The sequence below is a fragment of the Hyaena hyaena genome, unplaced genomic scaffold (genome assembly GCF_003009895.1).
Source record: "Hyaena hyaena isolate Hyena2069 unplaced genomic scaffold, ASM300989v1 scaffold_212, whole genome shotgun sequence".
Lineage (NCBI taxonomy): Eukaryota > Metazoa > Chordata > Mammalia > Carnivora > Hyaenidae > Hyaena > Hyaena hyaena.
The window spans coordinates 1,323,587-1,346,404 of NW_024080845.1; the positions used below are offsets into that span (position 1 = coordinate 1,323,587).

Below are 22,818 nucleotides of genomic sequence, written 5' to 3' on the forward strand. Positions count from 1 at the left end.
TAAAAAGGCTGTCTTTTTTCCATTGGATATTCTTTCCTGCTTTGTCAAAGATCAGTTGGCTGTATACTTTTGGGTCCACTTCTGAGTTCTCAATTCTGTTCCATTGGTCTATGTGTCTGTTTTTGTGCCAATACCATACTGTCTTGATGATGACAGCTCAAAGCCCACACTCCTAATGTCTATTGTGCTGGTTGTGTTCATATCACACTATCAGTGGGTTAAAAAGTAGATACAAAAAGCGAGGTTCTTGTCCCTGCGGTGTTTACACCTATTAAGCAGTCAGCAGTCTTTTTTTTTTTTTTTTTTAATTTTTTTAATGTTTTTAATTTATTTGTGAGAGAGAGACACACACAGCATGAGCAGGGGAGGGTCAGAGAGAGAGGGAGACACAGAATCTGAAGCAGGCTCCAGGCTCCGAGCTGGCTGTCAGCACAGAGCCTGACGCGGGGCTCGAACCCACGAACCATGAAATCATGACCTGAGCCGAAGTCGGACGCTTAGCCGACTGAGCCACCCAGGTGCCCCTAGGCAGTCAGCAGTCTTGTGTAGGAGATGCAGAGTGCTCACCTGAGGAATGCCCAAGGCAATGGCAGACAGGTGACAGGTGCCTCCCACTGGCAAAGACTCCTTTAAAAAGCGGCTCCGAGAAGCCTCAAGTCTCCAGTGCCTGCTGGTTCCCTTTAACCAGACATGCTCAGCAGTCATTCATTGTTGGTTAGGTCTGCTCCTTGTTCAAGGCAGGTCTTTTCAGTTAACTTTGGGTAATTCATTCTCACCGGATCATCTGTGAATGGCATGTGGAGTGAGGGCTCCAGAGAGCTGGGGAGACCACATGTAACAAGAGCCGCACCTGGGGGGGGCTGTTTCCCAGATGACAGCAGACGGTGCTCTCAGGTGAAGCTGGGCTCTGCCGCCGACTTCCTGCTTGACATCAGCGAGACCGACCTGAGCACCCTGACGGCCAGCATTAAGGCCCCATCTGGCCGCGACGAGCCCTGTCTCCTGAAGAGGCTGCCCAACAACCACATCGGTGAGCCCAGGCTGCCTTCCGGCCGGAGCTGGGTGGGGGGCGGGCATTCCCCCGCCCTGTCCTGGGGAGCTGGCAGCACATTAGGGCAGGAGGTGGTAACCCTTCTGGGTCCCACATGATAACAGTCTGAGTGCGACTGCATGGTGATGTCGACCACGCTCTTGGATGCTGGCGAGTCAGGAGGGAGGCCCTGTTTCCCTTCCTGTGGGTGTGTCTCCCTCCCGCTTCCTCCCTCCGTCCTGCTCTCCCACCTTACAAACCCTAAGCTGTGCTCTGGCACAGGCATCTCCTTCATCCCTCGGGAGGTGGGTGAGCACCTGGTCAGCATCAAGAAGAACGGCAACCACGTGGCCAACAGCCCCGTGTCCATCATGGTGGTCCAGTCCGAGATCGGTGACGCACGCAGAGCCAAGGTCTACGGCCGTGGCCTGTCAGAGGGCCAGACTTTTGAAATGTCTGAGTTCATCGTGGACACAAGGGATGCGGGTATGTGCAGACACTCCCAAGGAAAGGCCCAGAGCTCGCGGGAACGATCTTTTTGCTCAGGCTGCTTGATCTTTCCATCATCCACCTTCCTTTTCTTTCTTAGCATCCCTCCAGCTGTAGGCCTTCTGTGTGCATTATCATTTACGCCCATGAGCCTCAGTGAAGTAGGAATTATATGCATTTTCTAGATAAAGAAACAGGCTTTAGAATTTAACAGCCCATCTGCTTCCGGCATTTGAATCCAGAGTCCAAACAGTTCACAGATCTCTCTGTCATTATGTGTACTCCCGCCATTATCTGCAGCTTTCCAGGGTCCCCTAGACTCAGCCCAAGCAAAGGAGGTTGGCCCAGCTGGCCAAGAGTGTGTCAGCTGAGTGGTGCTTTCGTGGAAATACAGAATCTCTTCCTGTTTCCTCTTTAAAATGGTTTGGATTAGGTTGGGCCTCTCCAAACTATGCCACATAACAGTGTCTTCATCCTCTGCCTTCTTGAGTGATGGCCATATTGGTGACTTCTAGTCAAAGTCACAGTCCCCCATAGGAGAGGGCTAGAGACTTTCTGGTCCTGGTGAGCTGATGCTCCCTATTGATTCTTTAGGTCGTTAAATCTTCAGATCTGCCATCTTAGTGGTTCCCTGGCTGGACATCTGAGGCACCTTAGGGGCAGTTTAAAAATTCTAGTTGTCAGGCATACAACCAGTGATTAATATATGCTGTTCCTGAAGGCATATGGCCAGAGTGGCTTCCCAAGTGGGTTCTGTGGGACAAGTACTCTGTGGGATATTAAAAGATATCCTTGAGGGGTGCTGGGTGCCAAGCTAGTTGAGCATCAGACACTTGGTTTCAGCTCAGATCATGATCCCAGGGTCGTGGGCTCAAGCCCCATGTCAGGCTCTGTACTGAGCATGGAGCTTATTTAAGATTCTCTCTCTGTCTGTCTCTCGCTCTCTCTCTTTCTTGCTCACTCTCTCTCACTCTTGATTTCTCTCTCCCTGCTACCTACCCCTCTCCCTCACTCGCGCACTCTCTCTCTCTCTAAATAAAATTTAAAAATAAAATGGGTATCCTTGAGAAAAGAGTTCTGTGGTCAAAGCCACACTCAGCAGGGTTTTTCACCACAGGGTTTCTCAGAGCTTTAACCTGCTCCTCTGTCTGGGGCTGCCTGTGTTACTGCCTTTCCGCCATCTGGAAATAGCAGTTTGCTTTTCTAGAGCCTGATGTCCTTTCTGCGTGCATCGAGCCCCCCACGCCCCCATCCCTGCCCCCAGCGAGCTGCAGTTCCGTCAGCTCTGGGCCATGGTGTTGCAGGTTATGGTGGCATATCCTTGGCTGTGGAAGGCCCCAGCAAAGTGGACATCCAGACAGAGGACCTGGAAGATGGCACCTGCAAGGTCTCCTACTTCCCCACTGTGCCTGGGGTTTACATCGTCTCCACCAAGTTTGCTGATGAGCACGTGCCCGGTGCGTCTGGTGCCCTCTGCCCTCCCCGTCTCACACTTAGGTTTTCTGTAAGTGCTGTGGCTCTGCCTGTCTGGGCTGCTCACAAGGGTCTTCTCGGTTCTTGCAGGGAGCCCATTTACTGTGAAGATCAGCGGCGAGGGAAGAGTCAAGGAGAGCATCACCCGAACCAGTCGGGCCCCGTCTGTCGCCACTGTCGGAAGCATCTGTGACCTGAACTTGAAAATCCCAGGTGAGCATGAGTTGCTTAGGGGTCAGGGTGGTGGGTGCTACTGGAAGCCACATCCAGGCATCGCCTAGAACATACTAAGTCCTCTATGGGTGGCTATTTTTAAGTAAATAGGTAAGTAATGTATTTATTTATATTTTTAATACTATTTTCACAGAGCCCTACCCAAGGAAAAAATCTGCTTCCCTGCTACCTTTTTATTCTTCCAAATGAAAATAGCTTTCTTATGTCATATGGGGGGAAGTTAAATAAGCTTTTAGACTTAAATTTATTATCTGCTGAAAGGAGTCACGTCAGTGAGAGACTTGGATCGGCTGATGCCAGTATTTGGAAGTATTTCAGAAGTGTCAGCCCATTGGAATCCTTCCAGTGTTCAGTTCATCTCTCCCATCCCTAAAATGAGAGTGGAGACTGGGTGGGTGGCCCACACTCAGCCTTTTGGCCATGAACTGTGTGAACGGACACTTCGGTCTGTCTGAATGTGGCCCGGACTTCCTTCTAGAAAGACACATCACTGTGACTGCAGATTCTGAGGGTCCTCTGCCCAGAGGTGCCACATGCTCTGCTGTTGGACAGACTCTGTGGGGACCGAAAATCTAGATAGTCTTCTAGACGAGGCTCATGTCGTGATCTGGAGAGGCAGTTGTTCATCCTGCACTGCATTTCCCCTCTTCCCTAACATGTCCCGTATCTACGTACCCTGCCTTCTGAGCAGTCATTGGTAGGTGGTGGGTTCTCCCTGGGCAGATGCACCGTCGGTCACATGAGAATGTGGGGAAAGCCTCATTCCTACAGTGTCCACACAGGATCGCTTATTTAAAAGAGCTGTTGCCTCGTGATCATGAAAAGTGCAGGTGTTCAAAAATGGGGAAAGTAAGTGTCGCATCCTCCCCCAACAGCCAGGAAGGTCAAAGCTCACATCTGAGGCCCAGAGCTGGACCCTGATTGCCTCCAGTCTCATGAACACGTGGGGTCAGTTTCAGATCACACTTGTGTCCTTGTTACACACTGTATTGTGGGCATCTTTCCACGTCAAAAAAAGATACTTCCATATTTTTAATGACTCCATAAGATTCCATTCCATGTCCACATGCATCATCCTTCATCGTATAGTCCTATTCCAAGTACACTCTTTTCCATCCCTGGATTCCTTTTTTTTTTTTTAATTTTTAATTTTACATTTAGTTATTTTTGAGAGATAGAGTGAGACAGAGCATGAGCGGGGAGGGACAGAGAGAGAAGGAGATACAGAATCTGAAGTAGGCTCCAGGCTCTGAGCAAGCATTCAGAACAGAGCCAAATGTGGGGCTTGAACCCATGAACCATGAGATCATGACCTGAGCCAAAGTCGGATGCTTAACCAACTGAGCCACCCAGGCGTCCCAATCCATCCCTGGATTCCAACAATTGGCAGTCTGGAATGTTCTCCACCGTGTGCTCTTGTTGATGGACATCCCAGGGTGGGACTACTGTGTTTCAAATACTGCTACACCTTGGCAGACTGCCCTCCAGAAAAAGGATCAGTACCCGTTTATCCACTCCCCCACCAGCACTGGGCACTGTGTTTGGTTCCCACATTGACCAATCCGGTGGAAAATAAGGGGCCCAGTTTCCAGTTTCATTTATTGGGTCACGAGGGACATGGACTGTGTTTCCATTTGCTTTACCCATTGTGCCAATCATCTGCCTTTTCCCTTTGCCTGTTTGTTTCCTGAAGAACTAGTGGGGTCACTTACTCTTTCTCTAAAGTCTCTCTGGCTCTCGGCCCCTCTTACTCTGGTCAGCTCCTTGGGACCAGATGACTCTGGATGAGACTCACTTTCTCCCTCATGACCTACATGGTCCCCTGTTGTCAGTCAGAGGACGGCTCACCCGCTTCCGGACATCCTCCGGACCCAGGCCATGTGGGCTGACCCTCTCCTCAACCCGCCTCCCTTTCTCTGTCCTCAGGACTCAAAGTCATGGCTGCTCAGCCCAGATGGTGTAGGGCTGGTGAGCGCAGCTTCATGCGGCTCTAGGTGATGGCATTACTTGGTCGCCCGGCATGCGGGGCACCTGTCTCCACCACGTCAGTGCAGGCACAGTCACTGGCATGGCATGAGCACGTGTCGGGGCAGCAGACACAGTCTGCTTCCAGTGTTGGTGACCTGAGACATCACTTTTCTGAAAGCACGGCCTCTCGTATCTGATTTGCTCCAAGCTTTGCTCACGCATGGTTTCCCTTTGCCGTTGTGACCAACAGGTGTTCACCTTTTTTCTCTAAATGCATTTTTGTCTTGTTGCCTAAAAGAGACGCCAAAGCTTCTTGAAAGTACGGGGTGATGGGAATTTTCTACACTTACCTACCTATGGAGAAGAGCCCCTATAAGCATGCTAGATGGCCACATATCACCTTCGGCTTAGAAACATCTGAGCTATTGTAGTTTTTACTTACCTGCTGTAACTATCAGCCCCAGACTCTGGTTTGAAACTGCTGTGTGGAGATAGCTCCAGCCAGGTGGACTGTAAAAGTACTTGGTGGGGCAAAAAGTGTCACTGTCCCTAGAATGTTCTTTGCATTGGGTGGCCGGTGGGGCCCAACTGTCTCCATGCTGGTCACCGCCTCCCGGGATTTGAGGGAGACAGGAGGGTAGGTATCCTGGCTGAAGGGGAGAAAGCCTGAGCACCCCACATCCCTGGGCTGCACCCGCCTTGCCAGCCTCTGCTGCTTGTCCTGCATGCCCTGCTCTACATTGGTCCTTCGCCCTAACCCTGCTCTCTCCACCCCCCCAAACTCCTGCCTCCTTTCAGAAATCAACAGCAGTGACATGTCGGCCCATGTCACCAGTCCCTCTGGCCGCGTGACCGAGGCAGAGATTGTGTCCATGGGGAAGAACTCGCACTGCGTCCGGTTTGTGCCCCAGGAGATGGGCGTTCACACGGTCAGTGTCAAGTACCGCGGCCAGCACGTAACCGGCAGCCCCTTCCAGTTCACAGTGGGGCCACTCGGCGAGGGGGGCGCCCACAAGGTCCGCGCGGGAGGCCCCGGCCTGGAGAGAGGAGAAGCAGGGGTCCCAGGTGAGCATTTGAGCAGGCTTTTTACTCGGGGAGAAGACCGGGGCCTGGGGGTGTCAGCACCCCACACCCTTCACCCTGTTCCAGAGAAAGACTCGGTATATGTGATCCTGATGGTGGTTATGAAGGGGCATTCTTTAAAACGAGGCCTCTGTGGTTAAATGTGTTTGGGAATGGCTTGCTTACCCAAAGCCAAACACGTTTCTCACGGTGGGGGTGCTCCTCGGATGACTGCATGTGAGCATCTAAGGGGGGAGCCGACTAACGAAGCTCTTCGTAGACATCCTTCAGCACTAACATTCGGTGGAACACACTAGACTTCTACAAAACCGGTTGTAGTGGTGGTTGCTGGCGGGAAGAGCTATAGGGACAAAAACAGAACATTCTACTCTTTTTCTGCCTTACTCGGTGTGTTCAGAGATGTCTCATTTCTTATGAACTTAATGTTCTCCTGGGTGGTACTTGGGAAACATCAATGATTCCTTCCCTTAGGGGCTGCTTGGGGTTAAAGAAGAAGGCAGCAAAGGTAACCCAGTCACTAACCAGGTGTTTCTTTGTCTCAGCTGAGTTCAGCATCTGGACCCGGGAAGCAGGTGCTGGAGGGTTGTCCATTGCCGTCGAGGGCCCCAGTAAGGCCGAGATTACGTTTGATGACCATAAAAATGGATCATGCGGTGTGTCCTATATTGCCCAGGAGCCTGGTATGTAATCAAGGGCCAGCTGAGGCATTTTCCTTGTTGGGGGACTGTTAGATTGTAAGGAACAGAAGCCTATCAAGGTAGCTCAATGAAAAGAGGAATTTATCTGTGTGGGTACATGGGAGCACCTCCTAGAAATCATGTCAGGCCTCAAAGGGGCAGGAATTTTCATCTCTTGTTCTTCTCCGTTGGCCCCTCTGCCTCCTGCTTTCATTCAGCCATGTTGTTCTTCCCACTGACCAGCCTTCTCCGCCCATCCTTGGCCTCTGGCTGTTGGAAGAGTGGCCTCACCATCTGAGCTCCCCTGAGCAGCAGCTCCTGGCTTTTTGTGTGCCGTGGATCCCTTTGGGCATAAAGCCCATGGGGACTGTGCTCAGGATAGTGTTTTAAAACATTTAGAATAAAATACATTGGATTATAAAGGAAATCGATTGTACTAAAACACAGTTATCAAAATCTTCAAGGAAATGTCTAACATAGCAATAGATGCTCATCTTCATAAATACATGAAATCATAGGATTTGGTGATGGGCTATTAATTACTGTAATTTCAAAGTAGTGGTAAGTGCAAATGATGTGTCAGGGTGTATGCAAAACTGTAAATTGATATAAAAATATCTGTGATCTTTGCTGGTGACAAAGTCACAAGTACTTCTAATGTGCCATGGTTTCTTGTTGACATTTCTAAAGAAAAGAAATGCTACATTTCACATCGAGGTTAGTGAAAGTGAAGAGATAATTTTTTCCCCATTCAAGTTTCATGGGTCTTCTGAGCTCTATACACAGGCCATTGCAGAGACCCTGTGGACCCAGGTTAAGGATCTCTGCCCTTGCCCAACTAAGAGCATCCTATTGGCTCAGCCTCGGCCAGGTGACCTGCCCTCAACCGACCAGCCGTGGCCATGGAGGAGGGTAGGGTGCCTTGGAAGACATTTCAGGCCTAGCAAAGAAGCGAGATACTGCTCCGGAGCCACCTTCCCAGAATCTCTGAAATGATGGGACTTTCCTGTCCCCACAGGTAACTACGAGGTGTCCATCAAGTTCAATGATGAGCACATCCCTGAAAGTCCCTACCTGGTGCCAGTCATCGCGCCATCCGACGACGCCCGCCGCCTCACTGTTCTGAGCCTTCAGGTGAGACACAAGGAAGCATCCATCTCATTGGCCACAGGCTGATCAGCGAAACCCTGGGCTCCAGAGGCCGCTTCAATCCCCTCAGTCAAGGGCCCCATCCCGGTTGGATCACACATGCTACCCACTTACAGGGGAGATTTCCCATGGCGGAGGCAGCCCCCACCCCCACATTTAGGACAGGAGACCGTTGGGGTGAGTGAACACAGAGCCATGGTCAACAAAACACCTCAACGTTGGCGAACAAGTTTGTTTTTTAAATACTTATTCAAGAGAAACAAAGGAGGCCTGTTAATCATTGGTTAAGGGATAAGGAGGGCTTTCAGATAGAACGAACACAAGACTAACAGTCCGTTGACGTTTTGCCTACGATTTTGGGCTTCCTTTTCCTCAAGTAAGTCAATTGTGATTGCTTTTAGTATGATGATTTATTAATAAGTGTGCAAGGCACTATGTAAGAACTTTATCAGTATTATCTCATTAAATCCTTGCAACAGCCTGGTCGGTAGCTTTCTCTTGACCCCATTTTAAAGTTGGAAAAACCGAGGTATAGATGGGTTATGGCTACCAGAAGCCAGCTAATACGAGGCAGAGTGAGGTCTCTGTAGTTCCAGAACCTGTAGTTTTAATGGTGGTCTCCTTAGCCCCCACTCTGGCACTGTGGCACATGGTTACTGTCTTAGATAGGCTATTGAACTCAAGGTTGCATTAGAGCCGGCAACCAAACTAAGAACCACTAGAGATGCCTTTGGGTCTTTGCTCAAGATGCAAGGCGCATCTTGAAAATAACAAGGTGTGTGAATCAGGAGTAATTTGATTGTGGGATAACACCAGAATCCCCAAATCTGATTTCTGGTTAAGGGGTTTTCTAACTAGCCTTCAGCTACCCCCAGTTCTTAAAAACACTGAGTGAATACCCAGTCCTGGATCTCAGATTGGTGATATCACTGGATGTCACCAGTTCCAATGATTCTAACCTTACCCTAAGGAGAATCAGCATTGCTGGTTGTTCCAAATAGCAGGGAGCCCAGACTGAACCCCAAACAAGGGTCACAATCCACAGATTGAAGAGGCCTCAGCTGGAGCCGAGCAAGGGCGCTGACTGGTCGCTGTGGCGTAGATGTTTTTCTTGTGTTTCATTTAAAGGCTTCTTAACAGAAGTTCCTTTTGTGGCCGACTTAACTAAAACCTATGGAGGGAGATAAACCCAGCCTTTGTTGAGGGCAAAGAACTGCCTTCATGCATCTCGAAGATTTCTTTCAGATCTTCTGAGGTGTTTATCTCCCTCTTGAGGATTTAGCGGCAAGTGGATTCAGGTAAGGTGCATGGTTCTTTCCCCGAAACCTGTTTTGGAGAAATCTTCTCTCTCTTGAAAACTTTTCTGTAGAGTGCTGTCAACATAGTCGGGTCATAAATATTTGAATACGTGTGCAGAAGGCCGTGTATCCATCAAGCAAGCATTTGTAACCAGCTGCTACAGTAGAAGAGATGAGCATCAGCTTGTCCTGTTTCTCTCGGGTCACTTGGTGCTGAGCGATATGTAAATTATTTATCAGAGATTTGCTGGAGGCCCGCACGCTGACATCTGGTGCTGGTTAAGAAAAGAGAGGCATGTATTGTTTTGTCTCACTTCAAGACTTCTTAGAAAACTGGAGTCGGCTGGCATTTTGTGGAGGAGGGGGTGATGAGATGGGGGCAATCTGGTGCCCAAAGATTCCTTCATTTTGTGTGTGGTCCTCGCTCCCCAGTCTGTAACCTCTAGCACGGCACAGTGTGATAGTATGTTCTAGAACAATGGAAATGTCTCACGTCTCTTCTGTGCGGCGTGGTAGCCACTGGCCACATGTGGCTGTCGAGCACTTGAAATGTTGCTAGTGAAACTAAGGAACAAATCTTTAATTTTATCTAATTTAATTGATTTACATGTAAAAATACATAGTCACACGTGGCTAGTGACTGCCAAATCAGTGCCTTGTTACAGAGATGAGGTCTTGGGACAGGAGCCTCAGGTATCGCCTGGGAATTTATTAAAATCCTAGAATCTCGAGGCACCTGGGTGGCTCCGTACGTTAAATGTCTGACTCTTGATTTCAGCTCAGGTCATGATCTCACCATTTGTGAGTTCAAGCTCCGCATTGGGCTCTGTGCTAATAGCAAGGAGCCTGCTTGAGATCCTCTCTCTTCCTCTCTCTCTCTCTCTCTCAAAATAAATAAACTTTAAAAAAAAGGCAGTTATGAAAAAAGAAAAGACAAATGGTACCATTCAGCAGTCTTATTTTTTAAAAGCTGCTCTGGGGGCACCTGGGTGGCTCAGTCAATAAAGCATCCAGCTCTTGATTTCTGCTCAGGTCATGATCTCATGATTCGTGAACTCGAGCCCCAAGTCAGGCTCTGTGCTAACAGCGAGGAGCCTGCTTGGGATCCTCTCTCCCTCTCTCTGCTCCTCCCCACCTTGTATTCTCTTTCTCTCTCTCTCTCTCTCTCTCTCTCTCTCTCTCTCTCTCTCTCTCTCCCTCCCTCCCTCCCTCCCTCCCTCTCTCTCTTTCCCCTTAAAAAAAATATCTCAGAATCTCAGGCTCTCCTCAGACCCCCAGACCCACTGGATCAGAATCTGCATTTTAACAAGACCTCCCCCCGCAAAGTTCTTCAATCACACAGTGAGGAGTGGCTCTCCAATCAAGTTTACATCAAAACTGCTAACTTGTACAATTTTGTAGTTCAGGACTGGCCAATCTTAAAATATCTTAAGCATCTGGGGCACCTGGGTGGCTCAGTCAGTTGAGCGTGTGACTCTTGATCTCAGCTCAGGTCTTGATGGTAGGGTTTTGAGTTCAAGCCCCACACTGGGCGCTGCACTGGGTGTGGAGCCTACTTAAGAAATCTGTATCTATATTTTAATCATCTAGACCTCTGATCTTTTCCTCCCAGAAGAGGCTATAGTTTCCAGGGCAGAGTGTGGAGGGTGAAACTTACCCAGTGAAGAGTGAAAGCTATCCTTTTCCCTGTTGTGTTTTTAGTAGGATATAAACAACTTCTAAATGCTTAATATTTAATGATAAGCTGACCTTTCTGAGCCTTTCTGTGTACAAGTCAGGCCCTGTGCTGAGTGCTTCGAATGCATAACTTTATTTCATCCTCACAGCAGCTCTCTGGTATAGATTTGGTTATTGTGCCCATTTTACAGATGAGAAAACTGAGACTCAAAGGTTAAACAACTTACTTACATAGCTAGGAAATGGTAGCCACCCCAAGTCCTGCTGATTCTTAACCATGTATAGTCCTTTACAAATTTGTTAAACATTGTCTCCATTCCTACCCTTGAGATAAAAAATAGCAATGATATAAGACTTTGTTTGTGTTAGTGAATACATGGTTTGTCAGCTGCCGGGCTCCTCTTAAAAGGGGGCCGTTATGGTACCTGGGTGGCTCAGTCGATTAAATGTTTGACTTTGGCTCAGGTCATGATCTCACCTTTCGTGAGTTCAGACTCTGAATGGGTAGTGTGGAGCCTGCTTGGGATTCTTTCTCTCTCTCTCTCTCTCCTCTCTCTGCCCCTCCCCCATTTGTGTGCATGTTCGCGCTCACACCTTCTCTCTCTCTCTCTCTCTCTCTCTCTCTGAAAATAATTCAATCTAAGAAAAAGAGAGAATGGGGTTTCCTTTTGGACCTGGAAGACACTGGCCTTTCTGGTTGTCCAGGTCTTGTTTGGGATGCAAAAACGATAGTTTTATTACCAGGATGGCTAAGGCTCCAAATCAAGTAACCATTCCTTCCAGCCCAAATCAAGGTGCTAGACCAGCCCGCCATGTGCCTCTGCTGTCTTCTGTTTAAAACCACAAGTGTGCAACACGCCATCTGCTCTTCCGTCATCACGTGTTATAAGGATAACCCTCTGGGCCTATTCGCATGAGAACTGTGCCCTGGAGTCCCAGGTTGGGTCAGTATGTGCCACTGAGCAGGAACGCCAAGGGCCGTAACCTGTTTAATGTATTAAATTCTCAGGAATCGGGATTAAAAGTTAACCAGCCAGCCTCCTTTGCTATAAGGTTGAATGGGGCAAAAGGCAAGATCGATGCCAAGGTGCACAGCCCCTCGGGAGCCGTGGAGGAGTGCCACGTGTCTGAGCTAGAGCCAGGTAAGCCGGAGGTGGGGTGCGAGGTCCACACCGGCGTCTCCGCGAGGGACGGTTCTGACGCGCCCCAGCCCCAGTGGAGGGCTCAGGAGCCTCACCGAGGCCAGCGGCCTTCGCGTCCCCTTCTGCTCTCGTTGCCAGGCACTGTTTACAGTCAGGGAATAAACATTTCCAGGGACAGGGAGACACTTTGGGAGCTAGTCTGCCTTTTTTTTCTTTTTTAAACAAATACTGCTTTATATTCTGTTGTTTTTCAGATTCCTTTCACATTACATTCATTGTGATTTTTTTCTCCTATTGTAACAAAACCTTACAGATTTTTATTATGTTGCTGACCTTATAACATGAATAAGTACCCTTTGATCTCACTTTACTCTGAGGGAAAAGTTCATTGATGTTCATCCCTAAATTTATATTTCAAAGAATCTGAGTCTCTAGGATGCTTAATAGCATAAGATTTTCCTTCCCACTCCCTTGATGTGCAGAATTCTCTGACATAATGAACTTTAATGAGCCGTTTTGCCAGAGAACATGTATTAAATGTGAGAGGCTTGCTAGCTTAGAGCTTAATTCAGAAGCATTCGTGCTGGTTGGAACCAATGTTTTCCCCTTCAAGTGGCCAAATAGAGAAACTTTGTGAGAAGTGAGTTTTTCATAAAGAAAGTGATCTCCCGAGACAGGCGTCAGAGAGGATGAGACCTAGAATTGGAGATTTGGATTTGGATGCATTTCCCAAAGGGTTGACGTGGGACGCAGATAGCGCCCCCTCTGGTTTTGAAATCCAACATACTGGTGCCAGGCTTCCAGCAGAGCTGTTGTCTTATTACTGATTTAAAACTCGCCATCTCAGGCCGGCCTCCCGTCCCTCGCCCTCACCCAGCGTGGTGGTGTCGCGTCCTCGACTTTACCCTGTGCTTTGCTCGCTCTCCTAGATAAGTATGCCGTTCGCTTCATCCCCCACGAGAATGGCATCCACACGATCGACGTCAAGTTCAACGGGAGCCACGTGGTTGGAAGCCCCTTCAAAGTGCGTGTCGGGGAGCCGGGACAAGCGGGCAACCCTGCACTCGTGTCCGCCTATGGCGCAGGGCTCGAGGGGGGCACCACAGGTAAGCCTGCGCCTCCGCCTCCGCCGCACCAGCTCGGGGGCAGGGCCAGGAGCTTCAGGAAGCCTTCTCCACGGCCTCCCCAGGGGAGGCCTCCACACCAATGTGCACTTGGGAGCTCTTGCTCTCCAGGCTTGTTTTGGGACATGTGGTTTGACCCACGATCAGTCCGGAGCGAGGGCTCGATGACCGCATTGTCACTCCTCGTTACTGTCTGCTCTGCTTCGCCCATCTCTTCCTTGGCCTCCTGCCTTGACTTCTGGGCCCGGACACTGATCATGAAGGAATACAGCGCCCCATCTTTTCCTTTTGAGGATTTCTTTGCCTGCACAGAACTCAGTGCGGGTAACAGCCTCCTGGGAGGTCTCCTACCCACCGGCTCCATCATGCAGTCCCTGGGCTCCCAGAAGCAACCTGGAATCACCACCAGGACCTGTCACGGCCTCCTCCTTTTAATTTCTGGTCCTAACAGAGAAGGAGAAAAGATGGTGGCAGAGTTCTAGAGCTTTGGGGGCTTGTTACAGCCTGTTTTTAGTCTTTGCCATGGATGGGACACATTTGACTGTGAAAGGGACAGGCAGCTAGGACATAGAGAAACGAAACTGCCTCCATCTCCTTGCTTGTTCCTCCCTCCATGTAGACCCAAAAGGAAACACCACTGGCAGTTCAGGGGAGGGCCTTCTGACGTCCTCATGCTTGGTCGCTTGGTTGCTTAGCTAGTTCATTTGTTAAGAAAGCAGCATATAGTTTTGCTTTTATTTTACAGAAATAATCTTATGGCACGTATTGTTATACAACGTTTTTCACCTGATATCTTTTGTTTTTTAATGTGTATTTATCTTAGAGAGAGAGAGAGTCAGAGTGCGAGCAGGGGAGGGGCAGAAAGCGAGGGAGACACAGAATCTGAAGCAGGCTCCAGGCTCCGAGCTGTCAGCACAGAGCCCAGTGTGAGGCTTGAACCTGTGTACTGTGAGATTGCGACCCAAGCTGAAATTGGACACTATCTTTATTGACTGAGCCACCCAGGCACCCCTCACTTGACATCTTAAAGAACTTTCTGTGTCAGAGCACAGATCCACCCACCTTGTAACGGCTGCAGCCAGTGTTCACACGGTGAAGATAGAGGTGGGCATTGGGTGGGTCACTGGTACAGAGCGCCAGCGTGGGGAGCGTGTGCAGTCACACTTCTTTGCAGGGCACGTCCCTCGGCATGGACTCACTGGGACAGTTTGCACTGGGTGTTACTTTTTTTTTTTATGTTTTTGTTTTTGAGATAAAGTGTGTGAACAGGGGAGGGGCAGACAGAGGTGGGGACAGAGGACCTGAAGCAGGCTCTGTGCTGATGGCAGAGAGCCTGATGCAGTTTGAACTCAAGAACCATGAGATCATGACCTGAGCCGAAGTTGAACACTTAACCGACTGGAGCCACCAGGTGCTCCTGTGCTGGGTGTTACTTTGGGCCTTTCGATGGCAGCCCAGTCCCGGCCTCGAGTCCCTCGTGTGTATGCATTTTCATCTAGCTTCCCCTGATGCAGTGAGTGGGATAGAGCAGACCCGCCTCCCACTGGGCGATGGGATGAGTGGCTGCGGTTACCTGGCATCCAGCCCGAGGGAGCCAGTGTCCTAAGTGGCCGAGGGGCCCTGCCCAGGCGCAGGAGTGACTGACAGGCTGGCATGCCGCCCCAGGACTCTGGTCAAAGCAGTGGCCTCAGCAAAACCACCTACAGGGGTGGTGTAAGTGCTTCTGGACTCTCCAGGCCCATCCAGGCTGCCTCCACACTGAACTCTGGGCCAGCAGCGTGCCCTTTATAGGAGGCAAGGTAACACTTCACCCGAGGCCATTCCATTTTACAGATGGGGAAAGTGAGGCTCAGAAAGGTTGAGTCACTCCCCAAGCTTACTTAGCTGAGAGAGCACAGGACCAGGAATCAGTCCAGGTCCCTGACTCAAACCCTTAACCCCTCTGCTTTGCTGCCTCTCTCAGTGGCTGGCTTGCCCAGAGGTAGTGAGTGCACCTGTGGCCCAGTTTGTGGGGTATCTCACCCAGGACCCCCGTTCTCCCAGCCGCCCTGGAATGGTTCCCAGGCAGTAGTGCAGGCACGTGGTCCCCGGCCAGCCACACGCCATTAAAGACCACGTGAGGTCCTCCTGGCATTTGGAACCATGCACGCCTTGGTCCAGGCCCCACAGCAGCCACGGGGGTCTCCTGAGCTGCCAGCAGCCGCCTCACCCTCCTGCTGGGTCACACCTGCTGCGCTCGGGCCTCTCCTGCTTCCTCTTCACTGTTCGCATGCTTTCTCGGGAGCTTGGGTTTGGGGCTGTGCTTTGCAAGTGCTGGATGCCGCTGAGAAGGGGCCGGCTTGCAGGGAGACTCCGGCCAGGAGGGAGAGGCACAGAGCAGGCCTGTTTCGAACGCTGTGTAAATATTGCTCTTGTCAAGGGGAGGGCGTCTTGTTTTTCTAGCCCTCCCGCTCCCAAGCCTTTTCCCAAATATCCATCCTGAGACGACACAGCTGTAGTGTGCAGGGAATGAAAAGGTATCTGTGCTTGGCTGCTGGAGGGCCTGGCGTCCTGACCTGCAGAATAAAGCAAACTCCCTGTGTTGCTATGGGTGGGCCTGCTGTATCTCTTGGCTTGAGCTTTAAATGGCCCATTCTGCAGGCTTGGGAGCAGGGGAATGTGGTGAATTAGGGGTGGGACTGTCTGCTGCACAGGAGTTGAGAGGTCAGGAGTTAGACCAGGGAGTTCTAGACACTCTGGACTGGGAGCGCAGCCTCTCCCTGCTGCAATGCTGCAAGATGGCCAGGGTGCACGAGGTGGAACAGAAAAGCCCCCTCCCTCCCTGGACCCCTCGCCCACCTCCACGATGGTGCAGGGCTGCAGTATAAACATGCACTGAACCCACAGGGACTTGGCTGTGCACCTGCGGGGTTGCGGGGAGGACTGCTATGCCCAGAGATGTTTGGGGTACATACTGGTTCTAGCCGGAGGCAGTGGTCAGAGGGACCCCTGCATGTGGATTTTCTTTCTCCTACTTCTCTCAGGCAAGTGCCTTAGGTCCAGGCTGGGCAGATCTTTTTTTTTTTTTAATTTTTGGGAGTGAGACAGAGTGCAGATGGGGGAGGGGGCAGAGAGTGAGGGAGACACAGAATCCGAAGCAGGCTGCAGGCTCTGCAGCCCTGACATGGGGCTCGAACTCAAGAACCACGAGATCATGACCTGAACCAAAGTCGGAGGCCTAACCGCCTGAGCCACCCAGACACCCGGGCTGGGCAGATCTTGTGTTTAAATCCCAGATCTGCAGTTCCCCAGCCATGTGACTTGGCGCAAGAGATTTGACCTCACTGAACCTCCACTTCCTTCTTGTAAAATGGGATTAATAAGGGATCCCGCCCGCCCGCCTGCCCCATAGGGTGTTTTTTCCAGGTGGCTCTTGCCCTGTGATTCCTTATTTCCGTTTGCCCGCCTCATCTCCCTTGTCTTTCCGAGCCCTTACAGCCAGAATTCATGGATCTTTCTCGGGAATGGAGCAACTTGTTAAGATCAGCAGGGCTTCACTACAGCCAGGTCTTTTCATCTTTACTTTAAAAATAGCTTTCCTTATCATCGCCTCGCAGCTACTTCCTGGAAATGCTGTCCCCTTGTTGATCACCACCCCTCCCTTCTCCGCACAGCGTCCCTCGTCCCTCGGCAGCTGCCGCATGAGATGCTTCTTGGCTGCACGGTTTAGAAACAAGGTTGAGATAGTGGAGGGGGGCGGGGGGCGGGGGGAGCGCCTGGGACAGGAGCCTCAGGAGCTTCCAGAAGCAGCTGGGTTTGTTTGGGGCTTGCATGATAGCAGCGCCTTTGTTTTATTGATAGCCAGAACAATAATTCTTTCTCTGGCTTAGGAGCTATAATTAAACCAAAATAGTTCCCAGCTGGGGTGGCATCTCAGGCTCTGGAAAAAGCACTGCCCCGCACGAGGGTGCTGTACCAGGGGTGGCCCATAGAGGGCGCTGTTGCAGGCAGCCCTCACGACCACCTCCTTCCCTCTCCGGACTGCAATGGGCCTGGAGGAGTGGGGGCTTTTGCAGGGCCATGGGTTCAGGCAGGAATGCCAGCACGGTCATTGGTCGGCCCAACTTTTCTTTCACCACAAGGCAGGATGTCTGTGCAGGAGGTCCCCCAGCCAGGCAAGAGGCTCTGCAGCCACCCAGACTGGTTTGTAGGGCTGACTGGCAGGCACCTGAACCTCCCTGAGCCCCTGTCATTTGTCAAACAGGAATCACTGGGCACCTAACATGATGCTTAGCAGGAGATCTGGAGCCTGAGCAGTGTAAATATTGCTCAGTTAGCAGCAGCTGCTGTTCAGCCCTGTTCTTTTGCTGGTATTCATGGCAAAGTGGCGGGCTGGCAGATCCTAGCAGCCGGCCCAGTCTTCAGCGTTAGCAGCCGGCCCAGTCTTCAGCGTGGCGTCTGGGGCAAGGATCCTGCTGGGGCAGAAGGAGAGGCGGGGCCTGCTCAGCTTCTCCAACTCTGCTCAGAGGAGAAAGGAAAGGTCAGGGCGGCCTACGCATCCCCCACCCGCTGGGGGCAGGGCTGGGCCCTGGCAGCTGAAACAGCGCTTCAGGCCCTCAAGGACGACTCGGGCTTCTTGCTCCCAGCCACCGCTCGTGCCCAGAGGAGGGAGCAGGGTGTCCTGGCTGTTGGCGCTGGTGGGCGAAATGTCAGCCACACTCTTGCTGCAGCCTTGGAAAGGGAGTTGCCGCCCCCAGGGCCTGAGGTCCTCTGTGTCAGGAGCTCAGAGCTTTTACTGGCGGGTTTGCCTGCCCCCCGACCCCCCCACTCTGGGAGGGAACCTGTGTGTGCTCCTGCCACTGCTTCTGTGTCCCTGGGAAAGCGCCGCACCCCTCATCCCTCCAAACCATCAACAAGACACTCCCTTTCCCTTTCTCCCAGGTATCCAGTCTGAATTCTTCATCAACACCACCCGAGCAGGGCCAGGGACGTTATCTGTCACCATTGAAGGCCCGTCCAAGGTTAAAATGGATTGCCAGGAAACCCCGGAAGGGTACAAAGTCATGTACACCCCCATGGCTCCTGGAAACTACCTGATTGGTGTCAAATATGGCGGGCCCAACCACATTGTGGGCAGTCCTTTCAAGGCCAAGGTGACAGGTAACAACCAAACAGCTTTGAAGTTATCCTTTTTCCCGGTGGAGCTTCTCTTGGCTGATTGTCAACAGAGTTACTTAAGGCTAGCAACCGTGGGTAATTTTAGATATGTTGAATCCAACTTTGACTCTTGAATGTTTTTGACGGAAAAGAAATATTTACATATTTGAAATCTTATGTATCTGTTCAGATCAAGACCTGAAAAATCCTCTTATTTCTAACCTTTTCTTTTTAATTATTTTTAATGTTTATTTTTGAGAGAAAGATGGTGTGAGCGTGGGGGGCACAGAGAGAGAGAGAAGGAGACACAGAATTCAAGGCACACTCCAGGCTCTGAGCTGTCAGCATAGAGCCTGATGTGGGGCTCAAACTCACGAGCCATGAGATTGTGACCTGAGCCAAAGTTGGACCCTTAACCGACTGAGCCACCTAGGTGCCCCATCTAACCTTTACTTTTAAATAATTGAAGGTTTTATTAAAGTTATAAAAATATGCTCCTTCAGAACACTAGAAAAAATGCCAGTCAAAACCACCCCATGGTCCAGGGCCCAAGGTAATCACCGTAAATATGGTGGTAAATCTCTTCCACATGTCTCCACTTGGTTCACTGTTATAGGGGTAGAATAGGTTCATTGCAGAAAGATTAGAAGATTCAGATAGAAAAATCATCCCCTCACGTGCAAAGAGAACCATTTCTGGTATTTTGTTACATTTTCTCCCCGACATGTAACATTACTTATACACAGAGTATTTTATATAAATGGAAAGAAGTGAATGCTGCAGGGTGGCAGGAGGCTATGTGGGAGCGATTTCTGGGGTTTGGAAGACACTATGGGTGTGAGGTGGGGAATAGATTCAGGTGTTGGGGTGAGGCGAGGGTGTGTGGCTCTTGGATCCAGCTATTGGGGTGCGTGGACTTTCCTGGGGCTTCTGCCTGGGGCTCTCACCTCTTCACTCCTCCCTCCCATGTCCTAGGCCAGCGTCTGGTCAGCCCTGCCTCAGCCAACGAGACCTCATCCATTCTGGTGGAGTCGGTGACCAGGTCATCCACAGAGACCTGCTACAGCGCCATCCCCAAGGCCTCCTCAGATGCCAGCAAGGTGACCTCCAAGGGGGCAGGGCTCTCGAAGGCCTTTGTGGGCCAGAAGAGCTCCTTCTTGGTGGACTGCAGCAAAGCGGGTATGTAGCTGGTCCTGCCCACGGGTGGGGGCAGGGTACCCTCTGCTGACCTTGGTCTTCCCTGCAGTGCCCACCTACCCCTGCCCCCCAGCCACTTGCAAGTAACCTTGTTCATACCGCATTCTCCTGCACTTAATATTTTTAAATGATTTTCCTCTCTGTTGCCTCTTGATTCTTTCAAATGCTCTCAAGGTAGACAGGAAAGGTGGCATTATCCACATCACAGATGGGCAGACTGAATCAGTAACCTGGCCCCTTCTGTGCCAATAATTGATTTAAATGCAGTTTGAACTTGGGTATTTATTTGGGTGTCAGTGGTTAGTTGCCTGGGTTCCAGCATCTAGCACATCTGGGCTGGAGACTTGGCTCTACTTCTTCCTCCTTCCTTCCTTCCTTCCTTCCTTCCTTCCTTCCTTCCTTCCTTCCTTCCTTCCTTCCTTCCTTCCTTTCTTCCTTCCTTCCTTCCTTCCTTCCCTCCCTCCCTCCCCAGATTTAGCCATGTGATCTTGGGAAAGTTTAGAAGTCTTTAAAAGTCAGTTTCTTCTTGTCTAAAATGGGAATAGGGCACCTTCCTTAATTTTTTTATGAGAATAAATGAGATCAGAGTAGTCATTGCTTCTATAGCCCTTGCTGCAAGCTAAGGGCTTCACATCTGACTGTTGTAAACCTCACAACAAGCCCACGGGGTAGGTGCTGGCATCATCTCCTGTTTACAGATGGGCACACTAAGGCAGAGACAGGTAAAATTCCACTCTCAAGTTCACCCAGCTAGGAAGTGGCTGGGCAGGATTTGAACCCATGCCTTCGTGCTCTATAAGTTTATGCTCATAATTGCCACGCCATTCCACCTCTCAAAGGCCCCAGCATCGTTGTAGAATCTCGACAGACCATCACTGGTACCTTTCCTTTGGTCCTCATATCCCCTCCCCTCCCTCTGCCTTCTGTCATGCGTCCTACAGAGTAACCACCTTTCTCTGCCTCCCAGGCTCCAACATGCTGCTGATCGGTGTCCATGGACCAACCACCCCCTGCGAAGAGGTCTCCATGAAGCATGTGGGCAACCAACAATACAATGTCACATACGTGGTCAAGGAGAAGGGGGATTATGTTCTGGCTGTGAAGTGGGGAGAGGAACACATCCCCGGCAGCCCCTTCCACGTCACAGTGCCTTAACCAGGGTCTCCTCAAATCCTGGGAGGGCTTCTGATGGTAGCTTTTGTTGCTTGTTTTATACAAAGTTTCTCTCCAGCCCGTTTGTGGGTCTGAACCCCGGTCCTGAAAACATTGCCGTTCTAAAGTGCCTTCAGAAATAAGTCCTAGACTTGACTCCTTAGGGACGTGTTGGGGACTCTTAAGAAATGCAAACTCCTTCAATGGGCTGAGATTTCCATGTACATTTGGTTCAAATCGGACCTCTTGGTGGCACGGATCACCCCCTGCAGGCAGACCCAGGTCACCTGCAGGACTGACATTTCTCGAAAACGAAATTGGCCAGCCGGGTTGCGAAACAAAATGAAACAAGCCTAGTGGGGCAGGGTGAGGGACAAGAGGCAACCTAGGTTAGGCTGTCGTGTAGCAAAGAAGATGACTTAAAACCAGCCTCATCTCTCCCAGGGCCCGTATCACATAAAAGGCTCTCAGGCAGATGCCATCGTTTCAGCACTTCTCCCCACACACCCCGCGCATCCGTGGCCTTTTTACACTTCGCAGAGGGCAGTGAGTACGTGGTGGCGGACCCGCCTCAGTGCTTTCTGGTGCCTCTCCTCTCATTCTGCTGAGTATTTATTTCCCTGCAAAGTTGTAACAGGTGCCCCTCTTGGCAGCCACGTTTTTGCTTTTGTCTTTTAAGGCCACCGAAGTGGCTGCGTCCGAGGGTGCAGTGACGAGCAGCCCCTCCCGCCAAAGATCCCTTCTGTTTTTAACCAGCACCAGCGTTTGTGTTAACACACACTCCAGCTATTGGTCCGTCCGATGAGTCTTGCCAACATGTTCGAAGTGACCATAGGTGGGTCACTGTGTCTGCGCCCTCATACACAGAGGCCTGTCATGGGACAGAGCACTCACTCCACACCCACCTCCAGTCAGCCCTGGGATCGCTTCTGGAAAATAATTACTGACCGGAAAGAGAAAAACTCCTGCTGACCTCTGCGGAGGAGGTGGGAAGGACAGCAGTAGCCCCCGGGTGGTCATTCACCGTTGGGCAGAAATAGGACAGCTACATAGCTCTCGGTGGCTTTGCATTCATTTGGCCCCGACCACATCATCTGAGGCGTTTGGAAAGCATTGTGGAGGTGCAAAGTTCCAAAGATGGGGTGCAAAGCGTGTTGCACCCCTTCCTGCAGACCTGAGCTGGTTTTGGACTAAAGTTAAAGCATTTGGGGAACACTGCCTGACTTCAGGGCCCAGATGGGGGTGGGGTCTGGGCAGGCAGACTCTTGATTTGGTGCTCCATCCTAAGAAAGTGGCCGCTGTTGTCACGAGTGCCTAGCGGGGTGGGGGACGGTCACCAGGATGTAGCAGCTGGGGGCAGGTGTTGACAGTAGCCCTCCCATTAGAAACCGGAGCAGCCCGAAGCCTGATGTGAAGGGGCCACAGGTTTTGTAAACTGGGACATGGAAGCGAAACTGGAATCAAAAGCCGACTGTAAATTGTGTCTTATAACTTATTAAATGTTTGCTCTGTCAGGCTCCGGTGGTGTTCTTGGAGGGTGGTGTTTCTGAAACAATGGTTTGAGTCTCCGACCAGCTCTCGCCAACCCCTGGCCGAAAAGACACATGATCAGCGAGTTGCTTTGACATGCATTTTTGTAAATGTTTATTTATTTATTTTGAGAGACTGGGCACGTGGAGGTGGGGGAGGGGGAGGGGGAGGGTTAGAGAGAGCAAGGGGGAGAATCCCAAACAGGCTCCACACTGTTAGCGCAGAGCCCGATGCAGGGCTCAAATTCACGTACCCTGCGGTCGTGACCTGAGCCAAGATCAAGAGTCAGACACGTAACCAGCTGAGCCTCCCAGGCACCCCGAGCCTTGCCTCTTTCTGCAGGGGGAGGGCTGGCTTCTCTGTGAGCCCCGCTGGGAAGATCTCATCAGGACAGGCCAGCCAGACAGGCTGGGCCTGGCAGGGAGGGCGCTGGGGGAGGGACACATGGGCCTCGACACC

The 22,818-nt window shown here is 51.0% G+C and overlaps 1 protein-coding gene across 1 annotated transcript in view; it reads left to right on the top strand.

Moving 5' to 3' along the window:
* The window catches only part of FLNB (filamin B), a 144,130-nt gene extending 121,784 nt beyond the window's left edge, over nucleotides 1-22,346 (top strand). Inside the window, 12 exon segments of the mRNA XM_039242456.1 lie at nucleotides 872-1,030; nucleotides 1,313-1,516; nucleotides 2,824-2,976; nucleotides 3,083-3,205; nucleotides 5,993-6,259; nucleotides 6,820-6,957; nucleotides 7,973-8,088; nucleotides 12,088-12,220; nucleotides 13,150-13,326; nucleotides 18,265-18,483; nucleotides 19,456-19,659; nucleotides 20,645-22,346. Of these exon segments, the coding sequence (XP_039098387.1) occupies nucleotides 872-1,030; nucleotides 1,313-1,516; nucleotides 2,824-2,976; nucleotides 3,083-3,205; nucleotides 5,993-6,259; nucleotides 6,820-6,957; nucleotides 7,973-8,088; nucleotides 12,088-12,220; nucleotides 13,150-13,326; nucleotides 18,265-18,483; nucleotides 19,456-19,659; nucleotides 20,645-20,832 (2,081 nt within the window). The 3' untranslated portion in view covers nucleotides 20,833-22,346.
* The last annotated feature ends 472 nt before the right edge of the window (nucleotides 22,347-22,818 follow it).